The sequence below is a fragment of the Saimiri boliviensis genome, chromosome 7 (genome assembly GCF_048565385.1).
Source record: "Saimiri boliviensis isolate mSaiBol1 chromosome 7, mSaiBol1.pri, whole genome shotgun sequence".
Classification (NCBI taxonomy): domain Eukaryota; kingdom Metazoa; phylum Chordata; class Mammalia; order Primates; family Cebidae; genus Saimiri; species Saimiri boliviensis.
Window position 1 is genome coordinate 13,091,116 of NC_133455.1, and position 12,709 is coordinate 13,103,824.

General features: G+C 46.2%; 1 protein-coding gene across 7 annotated transcripts in view; it reads left to right on the top strand.

Moving 5' to 3' along the window:
* The first annotated feature begins 424 nt into the window (after positions 1–424).
* Positions 425–12,709, top strand: part of CIT (citron rho-interacting serine/threonine kinase) — a 195,216-nt gene continuing 182,931 nt past the window's right edge. For 4 of the 7 annotated variants that reach the window (XM_074402162.1, XM_074402163.1, XM_074402164.1 and 1 more), the window contains exons 1-3: positions 448–497; positions 1,527–1,635; positions 9,460–9,601. In XM_074402162.1, the coding sequence (XP_074258263.1) occupies positions 1,540–1,635; positions 9,460–9,601 (238 nt within the window). In that variant the 5' untranslated portion in view covers positions 448–497; positions 1,527–1,539. Of the gene's footprint in view, positions 498–1,526; positions 1,636–9,459; positions 9,602–12,709 lie in introns of those variants that run through there. The other 3 variants (XM_003932193.4, XM_074402166.1, XM_074402167.1) reach the window with 2 other exon arrangements.

Genomic DNA, 12,709 nt, shown 5'->3' on the forward strand with positions numbered 1-12,709 from the left:
AAAGATTTGCAGCTGTAGCAGAGAACGACTGGGTTTCCCCAGGTAACGAGTACTTCTACTTTAGCCACAGGAGTGAGACAAGAAGACCCAGCAGAGCGGCCTGGCTGCCTTCCTCCTCGCTGGTGGTCGAGAGCAGGGCACAACGCCCTGGCGACCTCCTCAGGGATCCTAGATAAACTGTCGCGTCCCCAAACGCAGCATCCTGCGTAACCGCCAATTTCAAACTTCCGAGACCTGCCCTGCAGGCTTTGCCCTTCCCCTTTTCCCATTGGTCGCGAGTCAAAGGAAGAAACAATTGATTGGCTCTCCTCGTCACTTCCTCCGTCCCTTCAAGGACATGGGCGGGACCTGGCTGAGACGCCCACGTCTATCATAGGAGTGGGCACGCTGATTGGTCCAGACACGGCTGAGACCCGCCTGCACCGTTCTTCGGATTCAAACGCGACGGCGGGAGGCGCGGGGCGGAGTATATTGCAGACCAGCGGGATCCACTGAGCGTGAGTCTGATTCCCCAGCCCCAATTCTACCGCACCCCGCTCTGCAAGGCCAGGGGAGGGCTGCCTCCACCCACACCAGTCCCAGCTTTCCCTTCCGCCGCGGGAGGCTTAGAGGGTCTTCCTGGGCTGTCTGTGCGCGCGCCCACCCTCCTTGGGAGCTGAGGGGTGCGCCGGGTGGTGCCGGGGCGGGAGGTTCGTTCCTTCCCTAAACCGGGCGGAGTCCTGTGTCTCTTCAGCTCTGCCTCCTGTCAGCACCAACTGTATTATTCTGCCCAGTGCAGTCAGCCAGTTCCTTACTACCTGCGTGATCTTAGCAATTTACTTAACCTCTCTGTTTCATTGTCTTCATACCCCGTGCCCACCCCATCACCTCCTTGATGCCCCCACCTCTTTGGCTCTGCTCCAGTGCCTCTGGCCTCCCTGTTACTGTTGGAGAGGCCAGGTCCTGCCTCAGGGCTTTTGCCTTGGCTGTTCTTTTGCCAGGGATGTCTTTCTTTCCCCAGATATCCTCACGGCTTGCTGGTCACCCACTTCAGATCTTCAAGTCTTGAGTCAAGCGGTGGCTTCTCAGTGAAGTCTTCTTTTACCACACTAAAAATTGCACCGTCTCACCCACGTTGTCCTTATTTTGCTCGCTTTTGTTTTTACCCCATAGCACTTAACACCTTCCAACAAGCTGTAGAGTTTGCTTATTTCAGTCATTCATTTAATAATTATTTATTCACACCTATTCTGTGCCAGAGTACGTGTGCCCCCATGGAAAAATCTCTGCCCTTGTGGACCTTCCATTCTAACGGGGGAGATAAACACATTTATAAGAAAGAGAGTATGTCAGATAAGTGTATCACCTCCTTTTATGGTGAGTGAAAGTCTTGTGTTTAATCTCCATGATTAGAGTGAGCTTCCTAAAACTGGAGTTGTAGCTGATTTTCGCTTCCTTGCCCCTGATATCTTGAGGGAGATCAGGATCTCTCAAGCCCTTCCTGCCCAAACCATAGGACATGCTTGGCTTTTCTGATATCCTTTCAGCACCAGTGGGGAGATGCTGAAGTTCAAATATGGAGTGCGGAATCCTTTGGATGCCGGTGCTGCTGAACCCATTGCCAGCCGGGCCTCCAGGCTGAATCTGTTCTTCCAGGTAACAGCCTCACCTGCCAACTTTGCTCACCTGTGTGTTTCCTTGGAACCTCCTTGTCACTCACCTTTGCTTTTATTTATTTAGAGTCTCACTCTGTCGCTCAGGCTGGAGTACAGTGGTGCAATCTCGGTTCACTGCAACCTCTGCCTCCCAGGTTCAAGCAGTTCTCCTGCCTCAGCCTCAGAGTAGCTGGGACTGCAGGCACCTGCCACCACGCCTGGCTAAGTTTTGTATTTTTTTTTTTTTTTTAGTAGAGATGGAGTTTCACCGTGTTGATCAGGCTGGGCTCAAACTCCTGGCCTCAAGTGATCTACCTGTCTTGGCCTCCCAAAGTGCTGGGATTACAGGTGTGAGCCACCGTGCTCTGTCTGCTTTTATTATAGGACCAAGGATAATATTTTAGGAGAAATTCTGTTTTGTTTGAAACAAGGGCTTCTGTTAACTATAGGCCTGTGCCACTATGCCCGGCCAAGTTTTTAATTTTCTGTAGGGATGGGGTCTTGTTATGCTGCTCAGGCACGTATCAAACACCTGGCATCAAGTGAGCCTCCTGCCTTGACCTCCTAAAGTACTGGAGTCATAGGTGTGAGCCACTGCACCTGGCCCTCTATTTGGAGTTTTGTTTTATTTTTTTTGAGACAGAGTCACACTGTGGCCCAGGCTGGAGTGCAGTGGCCCAGTCTTGGCTCACTGCAACCTCTGCCTCCTGGTTTCAAGCGATTCTCCTGCCTCAGCCTCCTGAGTAGCTGGGATTACTGGTGCGAACCACCATGCCCAGCTAAATTTTGTATTTTTAGTAGAGATGGGGTTTCACCATGTTTGTCAGACTGGTCTCAAACTCCTGACCTTGTGATCCACCTGCCTCTGCCTCCCAAGTGCTGGGATTACAGGCATGACACACAGCACCCGGCCCTATTTGGAGTTTTATATATGTACTGATTGTATTGGAAAAAGGACAATGCAGAAGTTGATAGCTGAACTTGCCTCAGAAGGGAGATCTTTTCATATTTCTTACACTTTATACTTCTGTACTAAAGTTTGTTCATTGTTTGATTGATTGATTGACAGGGAGGGTCTCACTCTGTGGTCCAGTCTGGGGTGCAGTGGCACAATCATGGCTCACTGCAGCCTTGACCTCCTGGGCTCGAGGTATCCTCCCACTTCAGCCTCCCGAGTAGCTGGGACCACAGGTGCGGGCTACCACACCTGGCTAATTTTTGTATTTTTGTAGAGATAAGGTTTCATCATGTTACCCAGGCAGGTCTCGAACTCCTGGGCTCAAGTGATCCACCTGTCACAGCCTCCCAAAGTGCTGGGTTTACAGGTATGAGCTGCTGCACCAAGTTTGTCCTTTTATTAAAGAAAGAAAAATAAGAAAGACACTTTTTTTTTTTTTTGAGATGGAGTCTCGCACTGTCACCCAAATTGAAGTACAGTGGTGTGATCTTGGCTCACTGCAACCTCCGCCTCCCAGGTTTAAGCAATTCTCGTGCCTCAAACTCCCAAGCAGCTGGGACTACAGGCACGTGCCACCACGCCCAGCTAATTTTTTGTATTTTTAGTAGAGATGGGGTTTCACCGTGTTAGCCAAGATGGTCTCGATCTCCTGACCTTGTGATCCGCCTGCCTTGGCATCCCAAAGTGTTGAGATTACAGGTGTAAGCCACCACGCCTGGTCAAAGATGCTTTTTCAAACTACAATTTCAGTGGGTATAATCCTATTCTTTTTCATTGCAGGGATGTTTACTTTTTAAATTTAAAAAAAGTTTTGATGAATACCACACCTGTTTAACCCACACTCCTCTCAAGATAAAAGTTTTCATCACTCCAGAAGCATGAAAAGTTAATGATATAAGATTACTTCCAAATAGATTTTTAAATCTTTTGTTTCTGATGGATATGATGTATGTGGAACACTGGTGAAGTAGAAATCCTTGTTTGATTTATGTATTCCCAAGTCAGGGGGACGATAGAGACCATGAAGATTTAGAATTGAATCCCAGTCCCAGCACTTGTTAGCTGTGTGACTTTGGGTGAGTCAATGACCTTTTCTGAGTTCATTTGCTGTTCTCTAGAACAGAGGTTGTAAACCTGTAATCCCAGCATTTGGGCAGATCACTTGCGGTCAGGAGTTTGAGACCAGCCTGGCCAACATGGTGAAACCTCATCTCTACTAAAAATACAGAAAATTAGTTGTGGCATGCGCCTGTAATCCCAGCTAATTTGGAGGCTGAAGCAGGAGAATCACTTGAACCCAGGAAGCAGAGGTTGCAGTGAGCCGAGATCCTGCCACTGCACTCTAGCCTGGGTGAGAGAGTGAGTGAGATTTCATCTTAAAACAAAGATAAAATAGAGGCTGGTTCCTAGTCCACAGGGTTGTTGTGAGGATTAAATAAGATAGTCCATATAAAGCATTTAGCACCTTGCCTGGCTCTTGGTAAATTCCTCATAAACAGATGCTAATTATTGTTAATACTCAGCATAGAGTGGTATTAGTTATAATATTAATACTAAATTTGTTTCCTTAATAGTAAATTATATTTAGGAAGGTAGTTATGTAGGATACCTGTAAGATGATGAACAATGATGTATTCTTGATAACTTTTTTTTTCTCCAAAATATTGGTATTGAGTGTTTAAACGGATCCGAGTCTAAACCGAAAGCTTAGGTTGTTGTGTGGGACCATCCGCATCAGCATTTTAAGTCTTGACATATTTTTCACAAATTAATAGTCTATCTCTTTTATTTATATTTTAAAGATGGGGTTTCACCATATTGGTCTGACTGGTCTTGAACTCCTGACCTCAGGCGATCCGCCCACCTCAGCCTCCTAAATTGCAGGCGTGAGCCACCGCACCTGGCTCAATAGTCTATCTCTAACCGTAGTTGGGTGGAGGGTTGCCGCTTTTCAGCCCCTTTATCCTGTCATGTTACTTCAAAATATCTCCAACTTGCTGGGTGTGGTGGCTCACACTTATAATCCCAGCACTTTGGGAGGCTGAAGTGGGTGGATTGCTTGAGGTCAGGAGTTTGAGACCAGCCCTGGCAACATGGTAAGACCCCCGTCTCTACTAAACACAAAAAATAGCTGGCTGTGATGGCGTGTGCCTGTAGTCCCAGCTACTTGAGAGGCTTGAGCCTGGGAGACAGAGCCAAGATCATGTCACTGCACTTTAGCTTGGGTGACAGAGCAAGACCCTGTATCCAAAACAAAGCAAAACAAAAATCTCCAACTTATTAAGGGCTTTTCATGTGCTGATTATGTAATAGCTATGGCTTCCAATGTGTCTGGCATAACTGGCATGTTCCTGATATCTCTCTTCAGTCTCATAACAGAGGTAAGGACTATTTTTATTTAAACTTTAAATAGGAGGCAATAGGCCAGGTGTGTGGTGGCTCACGCCTGTAATTCCAGTACTTTGGGAGGCAGAGGCGGGTGGATTGTTTGAGTCCAAGAGTTCAAGATTAGCCTGGGCAAAATGGTGGGGAAACCCTGTCTCTACAAAAAATACAAAAAATTACCCAGGAGGTCGGGCGTGGTGGTGCACACCTGTAATCCCAGCACTTTGGGAGGCCAAGGTGGGCGGATCACAAGGTCAAGAGATCAAGACCATCCAGGCCAACATGGTGAAACCCCATCTCTACTAAAAATACAAAAATTAGCTGGGCGGTGTGGTGGTGCGTGCCTGTAGTCCTAGCTACTTGGGAGGCTGAGGCAGGAGAATTGCTTGAACTAGGGAGGCGGAGGTTGCAGTGAGCCGAGATTGTGCCACTACACTCCATCCTGGTGACAGAGTGAGACTCCGTCCCAAAAATAAATTAGCCAGGCATGGTGGCGTGTGCCTGTAGTCCCAGCTACTCAGGAGGCTGAGGTGGGAGCATTGCTCGGGCCAGTTGCAGTAAGCTGCGATTATGACACTGCTCTCCAGGCTGGGCGACAGAGCGAGACCCTGTTTCTAAATAAATACATAAATAGGAGACAACAGATATAGACAGATATAGAGGTAGGTAAGGCCTTGCCCAAGATCATGCACGTTGGGTCTTGCAGATCGAGCTAAGATGAGACTCCATCTTTGGTTGGTCCGACTCCAAGGGCTGACCACATAGCTGTTGGGCCACACTGCCTGTGCGTGTCAGTTTATTAAGAATGTCTTGTATTCAGTCATTATAACAGGAAGAATTATGGGTAAACCCTCAGTTCATCTCTTTTTAATGCTGAGTTCCCTCTGCTATTATTGCAAGTGTAGTAGATACCTATCATTTGCCTTGAGTGATCAGGTAAGGATACTGTTTGTTTTTTCCCCATATAGTGCTATTTTAATGAGGTTAAGATACAGTAGCAATTTTATTTTCCATTCAGGTAAGTACCTTAGTTTCATTTGTCTAAACTAAGTGTCCATTTGTCTTTTTTCCTTCTACTCAACAGGATTTTTTTTTTTTTTTTGAGATGGAGTTTCGCTCTTGTTACCCAGCCTGGAGTGCAATGGCGCGATCTCGGCTCACCGCAACCTCCGCCTCCTGGGTTCAGGCAATTCTCCTGCCTCAGCCTCCTGAGTAGCTGGGATGACAGGCACGTGCCACCATGCCTAGCTAATTTTTTGTATTTTTAGTAGAGACGGAGTTTCACCATGTTGACCAGGATGGTCTCGATCTCTCGACCTCGTGATCCACCCGCCTCAGCCTCCCAAAGTGCTGGGATTACAGGCTTGAGCCACCGCGCCCGGCGGATTTTTTGACATGTTTTAGGTCAGTGATTATCAGACTCTCAGCCAGCAAAAATTCCCAAATTGCCGGGCAGACATAGGTTTTTCAACATTTTATTTTGCCAAGTGAGGATGTAAAAAAAAAAAACCCTTATTATTTTCGGCCCTTTTATTTCATCAAGGGCATTTTAAGAAACAACAAAAGAGGAAGAACATCATCTCAGAATAAAGGACCATTTTTAAATTTGAATACATTTAGTTTTATAAAAGAGATGTCATGTGATGTTCATTTTTTTCTCATTTCACTGCAGGCTGTTGAAAACTTTGTTAAGAACCAGTACTGTATTTGGGAACCCCTGCTGTAGGTGGTCTGAACTCTTGAAGAATAGAAGAAACAAAGCGTTTTATTTTTCTGAGTTAGTGGCAGCTGTTACTAAAGTGACAGATATGGTGACCTTCCTGACTGACGTCTGACTCTCTTGGGGACTAGGGTCTCATTCTGTTGCCCAGGCTGGAGTGCGGCAATGTGACCTTGGCTCACTGTTGCCTTGACTTCTTGGACTCAAGTGATCTTCCTACCTCAGCCTCACGAGTGGCTAGGACTACAAAATCATGCCACTACATATGGCTAATTTATTTTATTTTTTTTTGGAGAGATGGGGTCTCCCGTGTTGCCACGACTGGTCTTGAATTCCTGGGCTCAAGTGATCCTCCCACCTTGGCCTCCCAAAGTGCTGGGATTCCAGGTGTGAGCCACCTTGCCCTGCTGGGGAACTTGTTAATGAAACAGATTCTAGGCTACAATCTGAAAAATTCTAATTCAGTAGGTTGTGGCGGAGGGGGATTGGACCAGAGAATCTTTTTTTTTTTTTCTTAAATTATCCAGTTCTCTTGTGATTCAAACGCAGCCAGTTTGTTTCTGTTATCAAGTGCTGTGTAACAAAGCACTCACAAAGTTTAAAGCAGCAGTGATTTATTTTTTCTTAGGATTCTATGGTTTGGCTGGACTCAGCTAGTTGGCTCTTCTGCTGCATCCTGTGATGTCAGCTGGGGTCACTTGTGGGACTACATTCAGCTGGGATTATGTCTGGGACTGGAACATGTGGGTGCTGACTGCTGGCTGGGGCGCCTTAGTGTTTCTCACGTGGCTTCTCTTCTCCATGAGGGCTTTCAGTAGTGTAGCCCACGACTCATAACTTTTTTTTGTAAGTAATAAATACTTTAGCCTGGGTGCGGTGGCTCACGCCTGTAATCCCAGCACTTTGGGAGGCAAGGCGGGTAGATCACGAGGTCAAGGGATCAAGATCATCCTGGCCAACATGGTGAAACCCCGTCTCTACTAAAATGCAAAAAAAAAATTAGCCAGGCATGGGGGTGTGTGCCTGTAGTCCCAGCTACTTGGGAGGCAGGGGAATCGCTTGAACCCAGGAGGCAGAGGTTGCAGTGAGCTGAGATTGCATCACTGCACTCCAGCCTGGCGACCGAGTGAGACTCTGTTTCAAAAAAATAACAAGAAAATAAATAAATACTTTAGGCTTTTGCGGGTCCTGTAGTCTCTGTTGCAACTACTCAACTTGGCCATGGTAGCACAAAAGTAGGCATAGACAATATGTAAATGATGGATGTGGCTGTGTTTCAGTCAATCTTATAAAAAGTCTGTGGGCTGGATTTGGCCCAAGGGCTATAGATTGCAGACCCTTGGTCTAACCCAAGCATCTTTGCTTGGTGGCTGGCTTCCCAAAAGTGGCAGCTGGTAAGATGCTGCTGCTGCTACTGCTTTTTTTTTTTTTCTCCCTGAGAGGGAGTCTCACTCTGTCGCTCAGGCCTCCTGGGTTCAAGTAATTCTCATGCCTCAGCCTCCCAAGTAGCTGGGATTACAGGCATCGCTACCACACCCACTAATTTTTGTATTTTAGTAGAGACAGGGTTTCACCATGTTGGCCCGACTGGTTTCAAACTCCTGACCTCAAGTGATCTACCTGCCTGGGCCTCCCAAAGTGCTGGGATTACAGGTGTGAGCCACTGTGCCCAGCTGCTGGCAAGCTTCTTAAAGGCACTGCCCTGAACTGGCACAGTGTCACTTGTGTCACATTCTTTTGGTTGAAGAGAGTCTCAGAGATGGCACAGATTCAAAGGGAGGAGAAATAGACTCCAGTGCTTAAAGGAAGGAATAACATGTGCCTACAGAATTAGAGAAACAGTTGGAGGCCATCTTTGCAGAGAGACCACGCAATCCATGGCTTGGCACATGGGAATCACTGCTCTATACCAGAGATGCAAACTTGTGTCTTTGGGTGCTGAGCAGTGAGTATCAGTGAGTCAAGCCGGCTAGTTGGAAGATGGAGTCAGACCTGCAGTGAACTCCGAAACACATCTGTTGCGTGAGATACAGTAGCAATTTTGTTTTCCTGGAGGGGCAGCATTACTCAGCTTCGGCTCAGCATCATCAGGCAGGAAGGTGAGGCAGTGTTGCTGGATCTGCCAGTGTTTCAAGAGAAGCCAGAGACTCCATTTTTATTTTTTGTATGGAATCTCTTGATTTTGAAATATTCGCAGATAATTCAAATTATCTTAAACACTACAGGCCAAACAAAACATGTCTGTGGGCCAGAGACAGTCTGCCAGTTTGTAACTGTTTCTCCAGATCATGAGTAAATTTGGCTTTATGATAGTCACTCCGTTCTCATTACTCTAGGTTGTTCAAATGCATTTAAAAAGCTGAAATTATAGGAATAAACCCCTGGGCACACATGAAAGAAGTGAAAAACCATTGTTTTCTATTGTAGAAACACGAAAGCATGTCAGAGCCAGAGGACCCAGAGGAAATATTCTCGATAGCCTCAGACTCTTAGGAACGAAGGACCTTTTCTTGTTAAGGGCCATGCTTGCAGTTTTTCCTCCCAGGTGCTGGTGAAAGAAACCCACAGATCTGGAATCATAGAAGTGATACCATGATGACTGTCAGTTGACGTTGCTTTAAGGAATGAAGCCACAGAATTGTGCTGTTAGCATGTCGTGAGCAGTTAGTTGAGTTGGTGGCTTGTAATTACTCTGTGTGGATGTTATTGATCAAAGCTTTTCATTATTGACAGTGTCTCCATCTGCTGTTTGCTGTTTTTAGGGGAAACCACCCTTTATGACTCAACAGCAGATGTCTCCTCTTTCCCGAGAAGGGATATTAGATGCCCTCTTTGTTCTCTTTGAAGAGTGCAGTCAGCCTGCTCTGATGAAGATTAAGCATGTGAGCAACTTTGTCCGGAAGTGTAAGTTTGGGGAACTTTTTCTTGAAAAGTTTTCTGAGAGTGAAAACTAGAAATATGCTTGAGGCAGAACGAGTTAGTTGATAGTAGAGGGTAAAAACTCTGGTCTATGTAAGACAGATCCAGGTTCAAGTTCAGGCTGCACCTGTTGTAGCTGGGAGACCAGGTGAGTTGGGCTTTTGGCTGCAAGTGACAAACTCAATTCAAAGACTTAATTTAGGCCAGGTGCAGTGGCCCATACCTATAATCTCAGACTTTTGGGAAGCTGAGGTGGGTGAATCACTTGAGCCCAGGAGTTCAAGACCAGCTTGGGCAACATGGTGAAACCCCATCTCTACAAAAAATACAAAAATTAGCTGGGTGGTGGCTTGCACCTGTGGTCCCAGCTGCTCAGGTGGGAAGATCACTGGAACCCAGGAGGTTGAGGCTCAGTGAGCTGTGATTGTGCATTGCATTCTAGTCTGGGTGACAGAGTGAGACCCTGTGTGAATAAAAGAGTGAATTTACTGGCTCGTGGAACTGAGAAATCCAGGAATGAGTTAAGTTTTAGCTTTAGGAATGGCTGGTTCCAGAAATCTCAATAATGTCCCCTGGCCCCATCCTTATACTCACTCAGGACTGACTTTCTATTAGGCAGAGTAGGCCTGGTGCTTAGGACCTGTGATATTTACTTTTAATGAATTTAATTAGTTTTAATTAACTTAATTAAATTTTAATTTGTTTTAAAATTATAGGAAAAAATGAACATAATCATGTATAATGATTCTGGATGACATTCATCTTTATATCAATGTAGTCATAAAATGTAATTTTTGCTTTTTTTGGAGACAAGGTCTTGCTCTGTTGCCCCAGGCTGGAGTGCAGTGGCGTATCACGGCTCACTGCAGTTTCAACTTTGCTGGTTCAAGCAATCCTTCTGCCTCAGTGGCTGCGACTACAGGTTCACATACCACGCCCAGCTAATTTTTTTTTTTTTTTTTGGTAGAGATGGGTTCTTACTGTGCTGCCCAGGCTTGTCTCAAACGCCAGGCTTCAACCAATCTTCCTGTTTCAGCCTCCCAAAGCTTTGGGATTACACATGTGAGTCCCCATGCTGGCCCCATAAAATATAATTTTTGAATTCTTTTTTGTTTTTAATGGAGGAAGGGGCTGAGGAGGGCAAAAGTACCTTGGGCCTATGAAGTCATATATTGGCCTGGCCTTCACCCTGTTTCTGACTTGGCTTGACTTCCATGTGACAGGGTGGTTGGCTGCTGGTGTCCCAGTTTCATATTCTGACATTAGTGTTTTTCAACCAGTGGGTGATTTTTGCCCACTGGAGATGTTTTCGATGTCCTAGTGTCAGTTAATGGATAAGGCCAGAGATGATACCAAACATCCTACAGGGCACAAAGCAGCCCATTATAACATAGAATTGTCTAGCCCACAATGCCAAGAGTGCTGAATTTGAGAAACCCTGCCTTGTACAACATTGCTATGCAACCAATCACCCTAAATATTAGTGACTTAAAACAATAGTCATTGTGGCTGGGTGAGGTGGCTCATGCCTGTAATCGTAGCATTTTGGGAGGCTGAGGCAGGCAGATTACTTGAGGTCAGGAGTTTGAGACCAGCCTGGCCAACATGGTGAAACCCTGTCTCTACTAAAAGTACTAACATTAGCCAATTGTGGTGGTGGGTGCCTGTAATCCCAGCTACTTTGGAGGCTGAGACAGGAGAATCGCTTGGATCTGGGAGGTGGAGGTTGCAGTGAGCTAAGATCTCACCATTGCACTCCAGTCTGGGCAATGAGTGAGACTCTATCTTTTTAAAGAAAAATAAGTCATTGTATTACCTCTCACGTGCTTTAGATTGATTGGACTGAGCTGGGGATTCCTAGGCTCTGTATTACGTTGGCCAGAATTGCAGTCACCTGGAGCTCTCCTGAGCTGGACTGTTTGTGAGGGCTCACTCAGTGTGTGGTGCCCTGGCTGGGAGGCTGGGCACCAAACAGCTGGGCCTCTTGCTCTTTCTTCATGAAGTCTCAGGGCCTTTGCTGTCCAGATGGCACCTCTATGTGGTCTCTACATCAGAAGTCAAGGAACTACAGCCTGTAATGCCGATTTTGTAAACAAAGTTTCACTGGAACATGGTCATACCCATTTGTACAGTGCCTATGGTTGCTTTGACACTACAACAGCATTTTATTTCATTTTATTTTTTTAGAGACAAGGTCTGACCCTGGCTGGAGTGCAGCAGCATAATCATAGCTTACTGCAGCCTCCAACTCCTGGGTTCAAGCGATCCTCTTGTCTCAGCCTCCTTAGTAGCTAGGACTGTAGGCCCATACCACCACTAATGGCTAATTTTAACATTTTTGTAGAGATGGGATCTTGTGAGATTACCTAGGCTGGTCTTGAACTCTTGGCCTCAAGCAATCCTCCCACCTTGGCCTCCCCAAATGCTTGGATTACAGGCATGGGCCACTGTGCCCTGCCGACAACAGCATTTCAGTAGTTGTGATAGAGATCAAATGACCCTCAAAGCCCAAAATATTTCCTGTTTGGCCCTTTTTGAAAAGGCTTGCTGAGCTCTGAGCTACACCACAGTCTCTTTAACAGGGCGGCCTCGACGGCAGCTCAGGGTTTCCAAAACACAAAAGTAGAAGATGCTGGGCTTTCTTTTGCTTTCTTTCTTTCTTTCTTTTTTTCTTTCTTTCTTTTTTTTTTTTTTTTGAGACAGAGTCTTGCTCTGTTGCCCAGGCTAGAGTGCAGTGGCATGATCTTGGCTCACTGCAGTCTCCACCTCCCAGGTTCAAGTGATTCTCCTGCCTCAGCCTCTTGAGTAGCTGAGACTACAGGTGTCTGCCACCATGCCCGGCTAATTTTTTTTTTTTTTTTTTGTATTTTTAGTAGAGACAGGGTTTCACAGTGTTAGCCATGATGGTCTCGATCTCCTGACTTCATGATCTACCCTCCTTGGCCTCCCAAAATGCTAGGATTACGGGCGTGAGCCACTGTGCCTGGCCAGCTGCCAGGCTTTCTTAGGGCTTATCCTAGGAGGGACATAGGATCTCTTTGGCTGCGCTCTATTGTTTGATGCATGTTCTAGGGTTGCCCGGATTCCACCTGA